General features: G+C 36.6%; 1 protein-coding gene across 5 annotated transcripts in view; it reads left to right on the plus strand.

Moving 5' to 3' along the window:
- Positions 1-20,613, plus strand: part of PSIP1 (PC4 and SFRS1 interacting protein 1) — a 43,466-nt gene that overhangs the window by 15,103 nt on the left and 7,750 nt on the right. For all 5 annotated transcript variants that reach the window (XM_046022846.1, XM_046022847.1, XM_046022849.1 and 2 more), the window contains exons 4-10: positions 3,603-3,741; positions 6,014-6,118; positions 7,081-7,143; positions 12,821-12,917; positions 13,930-14,005; positions 19,132-19,360; positions 20,324-20,442. In XM_046022846.1, coding sequence (XP_045878802.1) covers positions 3,603-3,741; positions 6,014-6,118; positions 7,081-7,143; positions 12,821-12,917; positions 13,930-14,005; positions 19,132-19,360; positions 20,324-20,442 — 828 coding nt within the window. The remainder of the gene's footprint in view (positions 1-3,602; positions 3,742-6,013; positions 6,119-7,080; positions 7,144-12,820; positions 12,918-13,929; positions 14,006-19,131; positions 19,361-20,323; positions 20,443-20,613) is intronic.

The following is a 20,613-nucleotide window of genomic DNA, read 5'->3' on the forward strand; positions in this document are numbered from 1 at the left end:
AATTAAGATCACCTTGCTTTGTCTATTTTTAAGTTTTATTTATGTGTGTCGGGTGGGAGGGGCAGAGAGAGAGAACTTTCAAGCAGACTCCCTGCTGAGTGTGGAGCCTGACAAGAGAGCTCAATCTCAGGACCCTAAGATCATGACCTATCATGACCTGAACTGAAACCAAGAGTTAGACACCTAACCGTCTGAGCCACCCAGGTGCCCCTTTACAGGGTCATTGTTTTGTTTTGTTTTGTTTTGTTTTGTTTTGTAGGGTCATTTTTATAGTCTCATGCTGCCATGCAAAGTAAGGACTGACTGTTTTAAGGAGAGAGAAATAACCCACGTAAAGTGAACTGTCAAACCTTTATACACCAAATAACATTGTGATAGAATCAGTCTTCTCTTGTTTTTTGGTTTTGTTTGTTTGTTTGTTTTTTAAGATTTTATTTATCTGTGAGAGCGAGCCAAGCACAGTGGGGAAGCAGCAGGCAGAGGGCGAAGCAGGCTCCGCACTGAACCAGGAGCCCGACATGGGACCAATCCCAAGACTCTGGGATCATGACCCTCACCAAAGGCAGATGCTTAACTAACAGAGCCACCTAAGCACCCCCAGCCTTCTCTTTTGAATAGCTTTTAGGTTTAAAGTCATAACTAAAAATGCCCCATGTTTGAAGTTTTAAAACACTCTTCTATAATTTAATTACGTATTTAAGATCCCTTCCACTTTGGAAGTTCTTGATGCCACCAGTTTTGAGCCCATCGGGCATTTTTTTTTTTTTTTTAAGATTTTATTTTTATTTATTTGACAGAGAGAGAGAGAGATCACAAGTAGGCAGAGAGGCAGGCAGAGAGAGAGGAGGAAGCAGGCTCCCTGCGGAGCAGAGAGCCCGATGCGGGGCTCGATCCCAGGACCCCGAGATCATGACCTGAGCCGAAGGCAGCGGCTCAATCCACTGAGCCACCCAGGCGCCCCCCATCGGGCATTTTGAGCTGCAAGTGATGGTGCTGTGTTTGTATGTTGCTGCTTAGTATCCAGCCTTTTTTCAGTTTTCTTTCCAGCTTCTAGGTCTCTGATGGTATTGTGTTTCTTGTCATCTTTGGCCTTATAAGTTGTTTTTGTGAGGTTTTGTAAGAGAATTTGTGTTGAAAAGCTTATTTCTAACTAGAAGTATATTTGTTTTTGATGGATATTTGACTCAAATTATTTACTTGGAATTTGAGACATTATGTAGGAAGAATTGTTTTACTGTTCTAATTAAATGTGTTAATTTTTCTAATTAGAGATGATGGGTAGGAATGAATGATTCCTAGTAAAAGGCTGAATTTCTGAATCAAATGAGATAATGATGATTTAAATGTGCTTTAATCAATGTGCAGTTAAAAATACATGTATACAGTGAGAATTCCTAAATCACAGAATTTAAATTATAAAGCTGGCTTTTATATGCACTGGTTATATTTAAATAGAGCTCTAAGTCTCTCTTTTATTTTTGTTATTTTTTAAGATTTTATTTATTTATTTGACAGAGTCAGAGAGGGAACACAAGCAGGGAGAGTTGGAGAGGGAGAAGCAAGCTTCTTGCTGAGCAGGGAGCCAGATAAGGGCCTTGATCTCAGGACCCTGCTGAAGACAGACACTTAACTGAGCCATCCAGGCACCCTCTAAGTCTCTTTTTAATTAAAATTTTATCCTAAAGCCTTCTGAAATACTCTAACTGGAGTGTTAACTGTAATCAGTAGGTCCCTAATTCTTTTTTTTTTTTTTTTAAGATTTTTTATTTATCTATTTGACAGAGAGAGATCGCAAGTAGGCAGAGAGGCAGGCAGAGAGAGTGAGAGGGAAGCAGACTCCCTGCCGAGCAGAGAGCATGACGTGGGACTCGATCCCAGGACCCTAAGATCATGACCTGAGCCGAAGGCAGCGGCTTAAACCACTGAGCCACCCAGGCGCCCCATTAGGTCCCTAATTCTTAAAAGAATTTCACCAGATAAGGAATTTGTGATACATACCTAATTAATAATCCATAATCTTACATTGTAGCACATTTTAGAGGAGAGGAGTAGTAATCTGCTTTTCCTTTTCCTTTGACAAATACATGTATATCAAGCAGCATCACCCAAAACTCACAGGCACAGTGCGTCTTCCTTTATAGAACTGACCGATGTCTGCAGGACCAGCTGATGTAAGAGATGTAAGGGGTCTGTTCTGGAGAGTATCTCCCATTACACACAGTTTAGTCTCATCATTCACAGAGTCCATATTTGTGAATTTGCCTGCTCACTAACCCAAATCAGTACTCAACAGTGCCTTCATGTGCAAGCAAAACAGCAAAAATTGTGAGTAATTTGATGCACACGTTCCTAGCTGAGTTGACCAGGGCAGTATTTTGCCTTCTTATTTTTGATCTTATACTATAAACTGTCCTTTTTGCAGTCCTAGGTAGTGCTATAGTTTTTGCATTTTTGTGCTTTTTTTGGGGGGGGTCATTTTGCAGTTTGTTATGGCCCCCAGATATAGTGCCGAAGTGCTGTTTAGCGTTCCTATGTGCAAGAAGGCAGGTTTTTGTTTTTTTTTTTTAAAGATTTTATTTATTTGACAGAGAGATCACAAGTAGGCAGAGAGGCAGGTAGAGAGAGAGAGAGGGAAGCAGGCTCCCTGCTGAGCAGAGAGCCTGATGCGGGGCTCGATCCCAGGACCCTGAGATCATGACCTGAGCCAAAGGCAGTGGCATAACCCACTGAGCCACCCAGGTGCCCCAAGAAGGCAGTTTTGTGCTATATGGAGAAAGTGTGTGTTGTATAACTTGCTCACTGTGAGTTCAGTGTGAATGAGTCCCTAACGTATGTTAATGTGTTTTTAAACAGAAACACATGCAAAAAACAAGATGATATATTGATTTGTTGATGAAAATGTGACCAGAGCTCACAAGAACCCTACCCTGTATTTTTCCGGGTGCAGTGGTGTATTATTATTCACTAATTCAGTGTTTGTGGAAACTTTGTAGAACATAACTACCAGAAATACAAGACTGACTTTAATGAATGTATGAATGAACAAATGAACCAATTATAACCTCTCATTCCTTCATGAATAAAGTAAAATTCTTAACACATTTTATTCCAAAAACCTATATATATGTGTGTGTATACACACAGACACCTATACATATAGTAATATACCTTATTGATAGTGTTTGAGTTGTGTTTTATAGCAAATTACTTTGAAATAAAATTCTTTTTTGGAGTGCATTTTAAATGGATTAATGCAGTTGTGTCACAGTTCTTTTCATTTTGGGGCATTTTAAAAAATTATATACATAAAATTTACCATTTTAACCTTTTTCAAGTGTACAGTTCAGTGGCATTATAGTCACATTGTGCAACCTGTGCATTTTTTTAATACAGGACTGGATTCTAGGGACATGTGATTGAATTTTTAATAAAAGCATTTGAACTTAAATCTAATGAGTTATTTGTGTCTACCTTTCATGTAAGATTTTTAAAATCAATTTTGGGTTAAGAATTGTTTATTATTGCATCATAGCATACTGCTATTTAAGGAGATATATTTGAGATTGCTTTGCACTCACATTTTTCTCCCTCTCTTTTTTTAGTGCTTTTTTAGGCCCAAAGGATATATTTCCTTACTCAGAAAATAAGGAAAAGTACGGCAAACCAAATAAACGAAAAGGCTTTAATGAAGGTTTATGGGAGATAGATAATAATCCGAAAGTGAAATTTTCAAGTCAACAGGTGCGTTATATTACATAAAATTTACTTTAGTATTGTCAGTCTTGAGGAATGATCACTATGCTAGCTGTAGGAAAATAAATACTAAGAGACTTGTGAATATCAGATTAAATTGTACTTACTTGTGAAGATGAAACTTGATCTTTCATATCTGGAGGAAATGATGAAAATAATACCTACCTAGTTAACAGATCTCAGAAAACTGGGAAATATTCAGTTATTTAAGTTCTGATTGATAGTTTGATGTATCATTAAATTTAAAGCCATATGTACTATTCTCTTAAATTTGGGTACTATAACTTGAAGGACATATGTTTTTTTTTCTTACTCATTTTAATTTCTAAATCCATAAAATTGTATTAAAATACAGACCTCACATGGGTTAAATTAAGTGTGTGACAGAAGTCGTTATAGCACAATGCAGTTTATACTTAATGTTTTTGGTATCTAGAAGAGCAGCCTTAACCTTCCTTCTTACTGTTTTTCATGTGTTCAGAGGTTTTGTTCATTTCAATTAGACTGGGGTGTAGGGGGTACCTGACTGGTAGTCAGTAGAGCATGCAACTTTTGATCTTGGGGTTGTGATCATGGGGCGTAGTTTACTTAAAAAGATAAATAAGACTGAGGTAGTAAAAACTAAAGGAGATAGCAGCAGATAGAAAATTCTACAACTTAACTCCTTTGAAGTCTGTATGTATGTATTTATTTATTTATTTTTGCATGTACCATGCTTTTTCTCACCTTTGAGAACTTTTCAGGTGCTTTTCTCCCTGGAAGATTTAAATCTTATATTGATGATCCATGGCTGCATTAGATGATCCTAAGTACCTTCATTACCACCCAAAACTTACTTGCTAATCATACCATATCATATTTGCTTCTGTACTTAACTGCCACAGTTTATTAGCTCCATGAACAAAGAAGTTGTATGTCGTATGTGCCAGTTATATGTATGGCAAGAATAGGTATTCACTAAATATTGTTCATGAGTGTAAGGCTAGATGGTTTCCCATCATTGTTGCCTCAGTTGTATGGTGGGAGTCCAAAAGAGACTGAATTCATTATTTCCTGAAGCCAGCAACTTGTAATTTCACTTGGATCATGGGTCCTGTGATTGGACTTTTTCATCCTCCGTATAGCCCAGCAAGGTCACCCTATCCTGTGTTCCTTTGTACCTACTTAATCTTCAGGTAGTTTTTTACCATATATGCTTGGGATTTTCCATTCCACAATGAAATTTTTGGTAACTTGTGTGTGTAAAACCTAGCAATTTTCTGTCCTTAAAAAAGTATGAATGATTGTGCTGATGTGATATACTTTGTGTTCAAGCCCAAACATGTCCCCAGTAGCACATTCCTAGGATTTGGAGAAAACCATGAATTCTAAACACACAAAACAGAAAAATTGGCCATCATCATTTACAAAGATTTATATAAGCAATTTTGGGGGCATTTTAATATTTTTCTCTTGTGAGTTTATAATTTTGTGGGTTTTTACCAAAGAAGAAATGGGTTTACAGTTTAGACTTGGAAAGGAAACAGTTTGGACTGCAGTGCTGTCATCTTGTAGACCTGTGCTCACCTTCTGATATGTACTGTGTTACCTCTGTTACTCATCTTTTTGGGCCCTTAGTAGATCATCTGTGTATCTTATCATCTGGGGGTACTTTTAAAATTTAATGATGATTGGTTTTCACCCGCATCCTGAACCCAGAGGAATGAATCACTGCTTGATTGAATTACCATCCACGAATTAAAAAAAAAATTTTTTTGATGATTTCTGGACTCCCACTCAGTGCCTTTTAAATAAACTAAGTATGAGATAGAGATCAAAGTCTTTAAATGAAGCTGTTAATGTATGCCTTTTCCTAAGGCTCTGTGTCTTAGAGTAAGTTTCTCTTTGGAATATGTCAGTAGTTGAATAAGCAGTGCTATTCTAAATCAATTTACATTGTATCTTCTTGGATATTTATTGGTAAGAACATCAGAATGGTATTCTTTGTAATTATACTCCCATTTCTGCCGTAACAGTTTTATTCTTTACACTTTGTATACCTTCAATTAAAGGAATACAATCCCTTTAAGACTTAAAAAAAGAGTTTAAAACTTTTTTTTTAAATTGTTTTAAATTGTGTATGTGTAAAGCATCTTATGGAACAGAAATGAGGGTACTTTTATAACTTTCTTGGAAATAGGCTTTTGAATTTTTTCATGGGTAGAAAGTTTTTAAATTGGGGTAGTGTTATTTTGTGATTAATAGACCTGGTTGTTTATAGGCATCAACGAAACAATCAAATGCATCATCTGATGTTGAAGTTGAAGAAAAAGAAACAAGTGTTTCAAAGGAGGATACTGACCTTGAAGAAAAAGCCAGCAATGAGGTGTGTTTAATTTCTCTTGCATTTTAAACCCATTTTGTTGCAAGGAAGAAATTGTAAGATGGGTTCATCATTTGATCACTAAGTAGAAAGTAATCTTTAAAGTAGTTGAGTAATGAATGAAAAAATATTTAAGGCTTATTTCCTTGTGTGAATATTAAATACTGTATTGTGAAATGATTTTTGCATTTTTAAGATCCATGATATTGGGGCACCTGGCTGGCTCAGTTGGTAAAGCATGTGACTCTTGATCCTTGAGGTTGTGAGTTTGAGAGATTACTTAAAAAAACTTAAAAAAAAGAAAGATGCCGTGGATGTTTTTATTTGAAGTTATTTTGCTTTGCAATATCTGAGGTCTACATACAGGAGAGTGGGTTACTGTTTGTTAGGAATCTTTTTAAAGCATAGTATTGTGGAATGGAGGTACTAGAAAGGGCATTGAAGTCAATTTTTAAAAATCTAGATTTACTTTCATCTCTCCGTTTGATTATAGGTGGGGATACTCAGCCTTTTCCGGCCTCATGGAGTAGTTGTTAGATGATCTCCAAAGTCTCAGCCACTTCTTAGAATTTACAACACTAAAACTCAGGATTCTGCTGTAGGAAAAAGTGGTTTTATAAATTTAAAAAGACTATCTTGTGTCCTAGCAAGCGTGAGGTTTCTATTTCATCTGACAGAGGAAATAATTTTTTTTTGTAGACAAAGATCCTAGCTATTCCTTTCACTTTATAATGATAATGTTAAGACTTAATGTTGATAATCTCAAATTTCAGAGAAGTAAAATAAGTATTCCTAGTACCATTAGTGAAATATGCTGTTATTTTTCAGGAAATTTTCTTTAAGTCTTGACATAATTTATTCAGGGGTGTGTGTGTGCGCACTCATGTGTACACACATGCACGCGCGCACACACACACACACACACATATATATATATATTTTTTTTTTTTTTTTTTCAATTTTAGGATGTGACTAAAGCAATTGACATAACCACTCCAAAGGCTGCCAGAAGAGGGAGAAAGAGAAAGGTAATGTTGCTGCTTAACCACAGGAATCTTAAAATAATTTTTATTTTATTCAGATTGAGAAAGAGTAGAGATAATGAAACCCTATTATTAAATTTAAAGTTGGCCTTTATTCCCAAGTCCTTAACGTTTTTATAGGATAGGTTATTTTATTTAGGAAAACTATTTCTTTTCTAGTGATACAGCACCCTTATAATAAGTCGAATGGTAAAGGAAATGCATCAGCTTTCTTTCCTTTTAATGACACGTCATCAAGTTTTCTTTGAAAAATGGATAATAACATATACTCATAAGGTTTTTGAGAAGATTAAATGCGTTACCACATTAAATATTCATAATAAATCCTGGTACACAGTAATTGCTGTCAGTATTGTCCATTCTAATGTTATTATTAGCAACATTGTTGCATGAAATGAGAATATGTGACATTTTAGGAGAAGGTACACTCTTTGCTTTTAATGTTTCTTCTTTCTTATGTGAAGTTTTGTTCATCACCTTTTTCTGACCTATTTATGTCATAGGTTATTATGTGCCAAAGATCCAAGGAAAATTAAGGGTTCGGTTTCTCATGAGGAAGTAAAATATGAAAACAAATAATTAGAGTGGATTTTTTTGTGTGTGTGAGATGTGTGTGGAAGGGGCTATGATTTTTTTTTTAAGATTTTATTTATTTATTTATTTATTTATTTGACAGACAGAGATCACAAGTAGGCAGAGAGGCAGGCAGAGAGAGAGGGAGAAGGGGAGAAGCAGGCTCCCCGCTGAGCAGAGAGCCCGATGCGGGACTCGATCCCAGGACTCTGGGATCATGACCTGAGCTGAAGGCAGCGGCTTAACCCACTGAGCCACCCAGGTGCCCCGGGCTATGATATTTTTAACAAGACTTCAACATAGGCAGTCTTGTCAGGCAGCTGAAGGGTGGGGAGAACGTATGAGGCAATTTGAATAGTATATCCATAGGTATAGAGAAAATTTTATTTCAAGCATTGTATCTTGTATTAATAAAGTTTGAGGGAAATTGGTACACCTTATACTTAACCTTGAACTTAGAGAAGTGATGGGAAACCACTGAATCTTTTTAAGTTTCACATGCATCCTTTTTTAAAGCAGTGTGAATGATGGAGACTGGATTGGGGTAGTAAGACAAAGTTCACTGATTAATTTGTTCAGAATTTTAGTACTAACATCACTGGTGCAGGCAGATAAGGTCTCTGTTTTTGTTGAACTCACATTTTTGTGGGACAGACAATAAATACATAAAATAAGAGTTAAAATGGGACATTATGATAGTGACTTGGTAACTAAGTCATAAAGGGCTTTTCTAAGCAGTAAGCATGAGATTGGAAGGAAAGGACCTTCTAGCAGGTTTTTTTTTAGTAGTGTAGAATCAGAGATAGGATTTAAGAGCACTTCGAGGGGTGGTGGTAAAGCTGATGATGGTTTATTGGAAGTGGGTGTGAAGGGAGGGAGGAATCTAGGGTGACTCCAAGGTTGGTTTGATTTGGGAGCAGAAGACATGGGGGAGGAGGAAGTAAAACATCTAGGGGAATTAAACTGCAGATACATTGTTTTAACACCAAAAGGGGAAAAAGTAAAAGTTAAAGATAGAGTCACTGATATAAAGATAGGACGATAGGTGAGGTAGTCAAGGGAGAAAGATGGGAAGAACGCAGAAACCAGAATCCTGAGGTGTAACTTAATGGAGCTGAGAGGTTGCTTTGTAAAGTTAAGGCTGAGAATGAACTATCAGGAGAAAAGAGAGGATATCAAGCTAAACAAGGGAGGAGAGAATTTTTTTTTTAAATGCCAATAGTGCCCTCATGTGGAGAAGATCGTGGAAGGTATCTGACGGTTGGACTCCCCCAGGATATTTTAAAGTCAGACAGTAAGGGCTGATGAAGGGGATTGCAGAATAAAATATGTAATGTTAAAGTTACACTGTTTCTGAAATCTTCGAAGGGAAGGAGAGAAAATGCAGCAAGAAGGATTTGCACGGTTAAAGGAGAGGGTTTAAAGTGAAAAAATATGGCTTTAACAATTTCTTTGCAAAACTAGGAAAGATTGAAGATGTGGAAAATATGAATAATTGTAGAGGAAGATGCTGGATGAGAGAAAGGAAGCAGGCATATTTGAAGGAAGAGCCTTAACAGGAAGAAGGAAATGGACATTTCTTCCTCTTTAACAGTAAAGAAAAGGATGGAGGAGGTTATTTAAAAGTTGTAGGGAGAGTGGGGGCCTGCCTGGGTGGCTCAGTGGGTTAAGCCTACACCTTCAGCTCAGGCCATGATCTTAGGGTCCTGGGATCGAGTTCCGCATCGGACTCTCTGCTCGTCGGGGAGCCTGCTTCCCCCCTCTCTCTCTGCCTACTTGTATTTCTCTCTGTCAAATAAATAAAAATCTTAAAAAAAAAAAAAAGTTCTAGGGAGAATTGGAAATAAAGGGAATTCCTTCCTGCTGGCCTCAGTCTCTCTTTTCTCCACCACCCAGTTCAAAGGAGGAATGCGTATATGGTATAAAACAGGAAGAAAGGATTGAAAGTTTATGCTGGTGAGGGGAGAAGAGGGCCTGCACAACAGGGTAAAGATATTCATGGATGGCTTTGAGATCCCAACTGAGATTAAATAAAATGAATGTAGTAGTATCATTTTCCCCCACTCAGGTCTCAGCAGCCAGGAATAATAGAGCAGAGAAGGTAGAGTTTTACAGTAATTCTCTGCTGGAGATTTGTGGGAAAGGTGCAGCAAAAGGTTTTGAGGGTTTGAGGATATGAATATGAGTCCCATGACTGGTAGTTGGAGGAGGGGTGCTTTAGGTAGGATCATGAAGGGAGTAGTGCTAGAAAGTGGGGTAATGGGAGTAAAGATGTGAAAGAGTTAAAGGTCTCAGGGAGATCAAGTAAAACAGAAAAAAATTTGTACTCTATTTGCATTTAAGATTTGAATATATGTATATTCAAAATAACTTAATAGTTTTTGTCTTTTCTCTGGATGATGAAATACATATTTTCACAAGGAATGCTTTTGACTTGCCTGATTTTTCCTACAGTCAAGAATACATATCCTTGGTACCACTGTTTTTTTGATGCAGTATTAGTGTTAATATATTTTTATTTATGATACCTATTATTGATCAATTTGTTGCCTCTTATTTGTATCTCCTCCAGAAGATCCATTCTACCTTTAATTCTTATGTAATGTTTTGGTTTACTTTCAAAAGTAGAAAGTATAAACGAAGAGATGTGTGCGTTTGTTTTGTTTTTGTATTTGCACTAAAGAGTTCATCAGTTGAACTGAATCTTCGAGAACTTTACCCTCTGAAGCATCTCAGTCTGAAAAGAGCAGTGATAGAGTCTTGGGTTCTCAACCTTGGGTACTGGGGGGACCTGATAAAAACACATGTTCCTGGCTCCTCACCAGAGGAACTGTTGAATCAAGATTGGGGCAGGAGTGGGGGTGGTAGGCAAGTTCTTAAAATTCTAGAAATACAAACTTAGTCAATGTTTAACAGAGCAATTTTTATAATGTTCCTTGAGAACAGTTCAGGGGGGAACTTAGTTTATTGACTTTTAATAATACCTTGAATGGGCATTATTATTTTCCAGCTATAAAAGTAAAAATCATGTTTAAAAATTAAAAATGGAGGGGCACCTGGGTGGCTCGGTGGGTTAAGCCTCTGCCTTCAGCTCAGATCATGATCCCAGGATCGTGGGATCAAGCCCCACATCGGGCTCTTGTTCAGCAGGGAGCCTGCTTCCCCCCTCTCTCTCTACCTGCCTCTCTGCCTACTTGTGATCTCTCTGTCAGATAAATAAATAAAATCTCTTTAAAAATAAAGTTAAAAATGGATACATTCTGGGGCACCTGGGTGGCTCAGTCACTAAGCGTCTGCCTTCAGCTTAGGTCATGATCCCAGCATCCTGGGATCAAGCCCCACATGGTGCTCCCTGCTCAGTGGGAAGTCTTGTTCTCCCTCTCCCACTCCCCCTGCTTGTGTTCCCTCTCTCTCACTGTCTCTGTGTCAAATAAAATCTTAAAAAGAGTGGGTTTGCTAAATCAAAAATTTGCATATTTTTAATTGCTGGTATTCATAAGGATAATCTTTCAGAAAGGTGTTGCCAGTCTATTGATCATTGGTAATAATATGATTCTTCATTTCCTTACCAGTACTGGGCATTATCTCTTAAATGTTTGCAAATCAGATTTTTTTAAGATTTTATTTATTTATTTATTTGACAGAGATCACAAGTAGGCAGAGAGGCAGGCAGAGAGAGGGGAAGGGAAGCAGGCTCCCTGCTGAGCAGAGAGCCCCATGTGGGGCTCGATCCTAGGACCCTGGGATCATGACCTGAGCTGAAGGCAGAGGCTTTAACCCACTGAGCCACCCAGGCGCCCCCTGCAAATCAGATTGTTGATTAAAAGATTTTCAAGTTTTGGGGGCACCTGGGTGTTTCAGTTAAGTGTCTGCCTTGGACTCAGGTCATGATCTGCAGGTCCTGGGATTGAGCGCCACATCTGGCTCCCTGCTCAGCAGGGAGTCTGCCTCTCCCACTGCCCCTCCCCCTTCTCATGCTCTTTCTCTCTCTCCAATAACATCTTTAAAAAATATGTTTTAAAGTTTTTTTTATCAGTCCTATTGGATTGTACATGTTTTTACATGCTTTATCGCCTTTTTGTTTAGTTAGTGCTGAGTTGAAATAATTGGTCATAGGGAAGCAGCTCATTGTGGTCCTCCCATCCTCCTTTTTCGTTTCTTCACTGTTTCTTTCCTCCCATTTCATTATGATCAGTTGTTTACATTTCCTAACTGGTGGTTTTAACCTTTGTTCTACTCTACTGCTTTAATCAGTTAAACTGACTGTCATTTGGGGCTCTTGTCTCTTCAGGGGTCATTTTAGTTTCCAAAGGGTCTATTAGTTTACTATAGTAACTCACTCTTTACGGAAAATATATTGCCTTATATATCCTCTTCCTACAGAAGAGGAACAGATGTCATTTTAGTTCAAAAATAAAACATGTCTATATTAACAAAGTAAAAGAATAAGAAATATCGGCAACTTAATGTCTTGCCTTTACTAATATTAGGATATTAATTTAGGTTCTGTCTCATAATTACAGTGTAAAGTGTTTGCATTTTGAGATACTTGGTGAAAGTACATATATAAGCAGCATGTGGGTTAAGTGTAATTATACTTGGGTCACTATTTTGCATCAAGCGTGTTAGCTCTGTTTTTACAAATGATTTTCTTAGGCCAAGGATATTAAGAAGTGATGTTTTTTGTTTGTTAGAATTATTTGCTGGAGGGGTGCCTGGGTGGCTCAGTCAGTTAAGTGGCTGCTCTTGAGTTCAGCTCAGGTCATGATCTCAGGGTGGTGGGATGGAGCCCCACTGCACAGGCTCTGAGCTCAGTGGGGAGTCTGCTAGGATTCTCTCTTCCCTTTCCCTCTGCCCCTTCACCTGCGCACTCTTTCTCAAATTTAAAAAAAATTGTTCACTCTTATAAATTGTTATAAGCTGTGTTTGGAGATGTCATTCTGACAAGTTAACTGTTGAAAAAGAGTAACAACTTACAAGTTATGCTTACATGTAAATTCTTTAGGGTGGCATGTCTTTGTTGTTGAATTAAATTTGGAATGCCTCCTATTTATTTGCTAAGCAAGTTAATTAAATCTTTGTGATTCAGGCAGAAAAACAAGTAGAAACGGAGGAGTCAGGAGTAGTGACAACAGCAACAGCATCTGTTAATCTAAAAGTGAGTCCTAAAAGAGGACGACCTGCAGGTAGGATTATTCATGTTTAAATCTCTAGCTTGTGATTAATACTCCCATAACAGTGTTGTGCCTCAGATACTTTGGAATAGGTGGATAGACGATTGGCTATGTATAATATATATACAAATTTCGGAGGAGATAAACCTGCTGGTTTCTGCTTTGTGTGATAAAGTATTTTAAAGTAATTATGGGATTTTTTTTCATTGTCTGCGTTTTTATCTCTCTTATATTTTCCCCTAATAGCGGCACATGAGGCTGTGGTGAGGTTAAATTCCATGAATGATGTATTTACTTTCCCTCTCACTGTAGAAAGTATAAGTTTTCCAAATGGAAATTATTGCATTCTTTGTTTAGGACCTTTACAGTATGCAGCTATCTTCAGCATTGCCTTATAGAAAGAAAGTATTGTCCTAATTTGGGAAATTGAAGATAGTGTGGAAGGATATGCCTCTAATACAAAGTAAAACAAAGAAAATTAACCAAAACAGAGCCAGTATTTTTCTACCTCATAAAAGAATTCTTTGAAAAGGGGGGGAATATCAATAAAACACAGAAAAGAAAAATCCTGAGATTTGTTTTCATAATTATTTGGAATTTAATTTTTAATGGGTCAATTAATGGTGTTAAAAAATTCAGTGAATTCTGATACAGATTTTCAGAGATGTTAATGTACAGTATACACTTAGTGCTGTAATATGTATATAAATATAGAATATAAGTGGTACTATGCATTATAAGGTTGAATTTTGTGATCCTTATGTTAAAACGAGGAACATTCTTTAAAGCTCTCTCAGCCATACTAAGGAGGGAATGAAAATTACTCTGTTGATCTACCACTTTTAAATATTCCGTTGCTCATTTGAATCGTTGGAGGATATTCTCTTTAAAACTTAAAATAATAAGATAATGTGTGTAATAAACCACCAGTATTCTTAGTATATATCATTTATAATCTTTATGTGTGAGAATTGCATCTTGAAAAATGATAGTTACTAATTTTGCTTTTCCCTCTGAATGTTAGCTACAGAAGTAAAGATTCCGAAACCAAGAGGCAGACCCAAAATGGTAAAACAGCCCTGTCCTTCAGAGAGTGACATGTGAGTTTATTTTTAATGTATAGTTAATTACACACTGAATGAGGTATTTGACTTTAAATAAGTATAAATCTCTTTTATTATACCAGTTTTATTTTATATGATATTTGCTTTTACTATTTTATATTTCTAAAAATTATGGGGGAAGAACTATTGAAAAGTTTTTTGTTGTATAGAAAGTAAAAATTAATGGGGAATCAAGAAAGATATGATGAGAGGCACCTGGGTGGTTCAGTCAGTTAAGTGTCTGACTCCTGAATTCAGCTTCAGATCTTGATCTTAAGAGTCCTGAGTTCAGGCTCCCCATTGAGCTCCACGCTGGGCCTGGTACCTACTTTACAAAAAATCTGCTGTGATCATCATTTCATTACTCTACGACGTCATCTTGGTATATCAGGATGTAAAGATACTCAGTTATAAAACAGGGTAAAACCTATAATAGAGAAAATTGGGCAAGATACATGTTTAAGGAAGGTTTAGACAAAGAATTTTTAAGGCAGTTTCCACAGATCCTTTCTAGCTCCTTCATAATAACTTTTAAAAATACTGCTAAGGGGGAGGGGGCCCTGGGTGGTGCAGACCCTTCAGCATCTGACTCTTAGTTTCTGCTTAGGTCATGATCTTAGCGTTGTGAGATCAGGTCGAGCCTACCATCTGGCTCTGCTCTCAGGAGTTGGCTTAAGACTCACTTCCCCTCATCCCCCCCTCAAACATGCTCTTTCAAATAAATAAATAAATCTTAAAAAAAAAAAAATACTAAGGGGCGCCTGGCTGGCTCAGTCGGTAGAGCATGTGACTCTTGGTATCAGGGTTGTGAGTTCAAGCCCCAAGCTGGGCATAGAGATTACTTTATAAACATTGTTAAAATTATTTTTATACTGTGAATTTAAAGTTTTAAAGTATTTTGGTGTAACTCCTTAACAAAATAATGTTTTGCTTTTTTCTTGCCACCTTTGTTTTCCACAGATGGATATTGTTTATGTGGCTTTTCTGTGTAGAAACTTGACCAGAAAGGAAAGAATGTATGTTTAGACAAAGGGCAAAACTCTTTTTAGCTATTGTGGTTAAAGATCTTATAGAGATCTTTTTTTATAGAGAAGGCTCAAGCAAGTAGGGCATTTAAGAGGAGATTTATAGTGTTTTGAATGAAACATTTTTATAGGAAATTTTAGTTATAGAACACTGAAGCACTGGTACTTTTCAACTAAGATATGTTTTCAGAGTTTTATTTTACTGCCAAGCTAGCTTTTAAAGTATTCTCAGATATAGTGGCACAAAATTACAATATGGTTTTAACTCCTGTAGTGAAATTAAGAAATTAGGTACATGTAGGTGAGTTTTTCTTTTTAAGCATACCAAATAGGGGTCCCTGAGTGGCTCGTGTTTAAGTGGCTGCCTTTGGCTCAGGTCATCCCAGGAGCCTAGTCCCTACTCAGCAGGGAGTCTACTGCTACCTCTCCCTCTGCTCTCTCATGTTCTCTCTCTCTCCATCTCAAAAAAAATCTTCTCAAAAAGATTTAAGAAAAAAATAGATCTCACTCATTCCCTGCCTAATCTAATCATGGAATCAGGATTTTGTGATTGCTGTAAGGCCTCGATCTGGAGACTTAGGAACTGAAAATACAAGTTATCTGCTCCCCTCTCCCCTTTATCATGCACTTAGATCTGGGGTAAGGAGCCATGATAAATAAGTGCTCCTATTTGGAAAGGGGAATATTAAGAGCCATACAGCAGTCATTGTTCCCTAAGAAATCTAGAGTACTGGAAAATATTGTGTGATCTCCATATTTTATGTATAAGGAAGGTTCCCTTGATTAGGCCCCAGTTTTCCTGATTCTGTCTTGCTAAAAACTGTTTCTCTCCATGGCTTTTAGCTAATGCTGTGACAGTTGTCTACTTTTCCATATCTTCCTTAGTTGTATCTGTAAGGTCACTGGAAGTTATTATCCTCATCACCTGAGTGGTATTGTGTCTGCTTTTAGGCTATAGGGTGTTGGAGACCCAAGATTACTTTTTTGATCTCCATTAATTTCTCTTGGAGGCTGTGTTGCTTTTGGTAATAATACTTGATAGCATGTGGGTGTGTTTTAGTTAGCTTCATGCCCAATGGTCTTTCCCTAGGATTTTCTCAGACTTGTTTTTAATTTGTTTTTTCCCCCACTCCCCCACCCAGACATGCTTATCTTATTATATACCTAATTTACACTCTGAGTTTAAAGGTTTTCCTGAGAATCCCTTGGTCTCTTCCCTAGAAATTGTTAATCTGAAGGACCAAGGTAGCCCAATTTGAATTCCTAAGGAAAGGCTGGCAGTTTAGATCTTTGATGGATATTTGACCCCTTTTTCTGAACTTGAAAATTTTTTATAAGATTGAGGGGACTTTCAACCCTGAAATGCATGGAATTTTTATGTTTTCCTTTTGTCATTTTGCTATTTTTTAAACTTGTTTCTTTTTGAGGTGCCCTATTAAATTTATCCTGATAACAACCCACTCAAGATGCTACCATTCTATCTTGAAGTCTTTTTACCCAAAGCCACTGAATTTTTTTTCACATTATCACAGGTACAGTTTTACCCATTATATAAAACTATATTAGGATTTTCCATTTCTCAGCCCTAAAGTCAGTGCCATGTTTTAAATTTTTACATAAATTTCTGTATCCATGAGTTTTTTGTGATGGCAGTGTATGGACAGCCTCAAAACAGTGGTATGTTATGAGATTTCTCATTCATGTTCTATTTAGGTTGGGCATTGGCTGTGTCTGTTCTCAGCTGTGTACCTGAACACAAACTCTGAGGGTGAAGGGCTATACTATATAAGCCCTTTTTGAAGTTTTTGCTCTCCACCATGAGCACAGGATGTTAGTGATAGCTTTTTTGCAGTGAGTCCTGAAATAACAGGATAGTGGAATAGAGCCCGAAAAGCTGAAGCCATCTCATAATCCTCATGTAAAGTAAGAAATATTTGGTATACTGGGGCGCCTGGGTGGCTCAGTGGTTTAAGCGTCTGCCTTTGGCTCAGGTCATGATCTCAGGGTCCTGGGATCGAGCCCCGCATCAGGCTCTCTGCTCAGCGGGGAGCCTGTTTCTCCCTCTCTCTCTGCCTGCCTCTCCGCCTACTTGTGACCTCTCTCTCTGTCAAATAAATAAATAAAATACTTAAAAAAAAAAAGAAAGAAATATTTGGTATATCTCCACTGAGATATTTGGAGTTGTATTTGCATTAGTTGTTGCTTATGTTAACATATTTTTAACTGTTTACTAATAGTTTCGTACTGTGCCTTCACCTATTAAAAAGGGAAATTGTCACTATGGGAGAAGTCTGTTTTTCATTAAAGGTGGTATGGGAGGACCAATGAGAAAGTACTTGTTTGTAGCAAGCTAGGATAGTTAAGTCTTTGGCAATCTTTTTGGTATTGTTCAAAAACCCTTGAACCACTATTCCCATCTCTTACAGGATAAGAAGTATTGTACACTTCTTAATCTATGTTTAATAACTAAAAAAAAAAACAGCTGCATGGTAGTCCATTGTATGTATAATTCTTAACAACCATCTCAAGTATGGATACATCCTTTTAAAAGCTTTGTCATCTATTCTGTACACGTGCAAATATGTTGGCTAGAATACACTGCTGGAAGCATATTTGCTAGTTCAGAGGGTATTTGGATTTTTAATATCTGCTTCCTTCCATTGAGGGGATATTTTGAGCAAGGAATTGGTCAGTATGTCTTAAGAGCCATGAAAATCCTTTCTCTATTTGACTAGGTATTCCCATTTCCATGAAATTATCCAAATACATCTGTGAAAATATTGGACAAAGTTTAAATGATTGTATATGCATGCCTTTTCTTCTGTCGATTAGAAATTAATGAGGAAACCCATGTGACATTTGAAAATAAGCATAGCCAATGATGGTTATGTGACAAATTTCCAAAGAGATTAAAGAGTGAATTTTTTTCTTCCAATTTAATAATCTTTTAAGGGTTCAAGAAGCAGTTGTCTGGTAGGCTGTCACTGGATTTGGAACTGAGATAATGGGTGGGCTAATTCTTTGACCTTCACACCATCATTTTATCCTTCATCAAATTGAATGGGTTGGACTAATGATCTGATGTCTCTTACACCTCTCAGCTCCATTGATATAATTGTATAGTTTTTGAAAATCTCAGTGAAATTCCTAGACTGGTAAAAAGATGAATTTTTAAACAGCTTGTTCAAGCCTCAAGTTGTATTTTTTTTAATGGGATGGCTTTAGTTGGATGTATATACCATAAAAGTAATTATTATGGTTAATATTGGCATCATTTGATTCTCTTGGAGCCTGTCATCGTACCAAAAATACTTGTATTTATTTCTGCTGTACTAGTTAGCATAAAGGTCATCCAATAGTAACATTAGGCTTACTGAGCAATTTTGTTAATTTTCACTTAGTGATGTCTATAAACCCACTGGTAATGGGAATGCTTAGTGCTAGTGAATTCAGTTATATATTATGTTTAATTACATATATATTACATATTTTGTTATATATTATGCTTATTTATGTTATATATTATGCTTATTTATGTTATATATTACGCATAATTGCCATATATTTTACCACTGTATGCATAAGTTGGGAGTCTTTTTCCTTACAGAGTATTTCTTTGAATTCTAAAGTGATCATATTTGATCATAAGCAGTTCACTTCTGCAATTGTATTTTTCCCAATGTGTGTACTTTTTAAACATGTTATTCTTGACAGTTATGTAGAATATAAGATCCAGGTGTCACACCCATCTTCACTTATTGCTGTATCCCCACAGTGAAGAATTATCTTGGCACATATGATCATACTAGGTAATTTTTTCATTAAATAAAGAACATTACAAAAAACTTGGAAAACAAAGGGAAAAATTACTCTTCTATTACCCTAATTCCACTGTAATTTTTGTATTTTCTAATTTATAAGAAAAGGATGTTCTTTTCCTTTTATGATGGGATGGTAAAGACATTATATTTAACTGGAAGATATGTTAAATTTTCTTCTCCAAAATACTTATTTGGTTGGGAGAGTATGGTTAAAAGACAGCCCATAATGTTACCTAAAAAAAAAATCTTTTTTTTTTTGCTGTATTCTCCAAAATAGGGTAAGTGAAGAAGACAAAAGTAAGAAAAAGGGGCAAGAAGAAAAACAACCTAAAAAGCAGCTTAAAAAGGATGAAGATGGCCAGAAGGAAGAAGATAAGCCAAGAAAAGAGCCAGACAAAAAGGAAGGGAAGAAAGAAGTTGAATCCAAAAGAAAAAATTTAGCTAAAACAGGGGTTACATCAACCTCTGATTCTGAAGAGGAAGGAGATGATCAAGAAAGTGAAAAGGTACAGTTTATCAAATAAAATATTTGTTCTCTTTTTAGTTGCCTATGTAGTTCTTTCTTACCTAGTAAGCTTTCGGTATCTCAGAGTATGAGTGTGATGAAAACTGAATTTGTCTTTCTTTGTAAGTTTGAACTAGCATGTTCGAAACTTTAGTTTATTGTACATTCTAAATTTGTGTCACCTTTTCATAGTTATAATGTGCAAATCAAATGTTATATAACAAACTTCCAGTAACCCACCTATTTAGAAAAGTAGAAATTAAGCCAAATGGACTGTGACCAGTGAAGACAGATGTAATAGAGATGCATTTGTACAGTTTTATTATTTACTACAATGAAATCCTTAGCACTCTTCGGGCCTATTTAGTGTATCAGTGATACTTTATTTGAATGCCACTGTTGTTCAGGGATTTGATTAAAGCTATACATCTTTTTGCATAGAAAAACAGTATTGTTTATAGCCTTGGAGATCTACAGACTCAGGTCCTGTATCTTTGGGTTTTTTTCTTATTCTTAATACTTTCTTTAGAGGCCAAAAATTTTTAATTGGATAGCATAAGCAATGTACTTGTCAGTAAACAAACAGGTCAGAACCACAGTATAGAGAACCATTGTATAGCAGCAAATAGCCTGACATATTTTTATTCCCCTAGTCATCAAGGCCAAGTTCAGTTTAGATAGCAACTGTGTAATTGAGATTTTTTTTTTAAGTCTTTTTTTTTTTTTTTTAAAGATTTTATTTACTTATTTGACGGAGATCACAAGTAGGCAGAGAGGCAGGCAGAGAGAGAGGGGGAAGCAGGCTCCCCGCTGAGCAGAGAGCCCGAAGCGGGGCTCGATCCCAGGACCCCGAGATCATGACCCTTCAGAAAATGAGTTGCCTTTTTCCTCCCAAGATTGTAATCCCAGAAGCACTAGTCACTGACTTGATAGTTAACTAAATTCATCCTGATTTTCAAAACAGAAGAGAAAAGGTGGAAGGAACTTTCAGAATCCTCATAGAAGGAATATGCTGAAAGGCCAGCATGAGAAAGAAGCAGCAGATAGAAAACGCAAGCAAGAAGAACAGATGGAAACTGAGCAGTAAGTATTTTTTTATTCTAAATTTTGGTTTCCTTTTTAAGCTAGCATGAAATTTTTAAATGATAGAATCTCGTTTTCCAGACCGTATGAAGCCTTTTAGAGAAGTGACTTTCCCCAGGTGTTAGAAAAAAATCTTCCAGTATATGATGATAATCATGTTTTTTTTAGGCT

This window comes from Meles meles, chromosome 11, assembly GCF_922984935.1.
Source record: "Meles meles chromosome 11, mMelMel3.1 paternal haplotype, whole genome shotgun sequence".
NCBI classification, from domain to species: Eukaryota; Metazoa; Chordata; class Mammalia; order Carnivora; family Mustelidae; genus Meles; species Meles meles.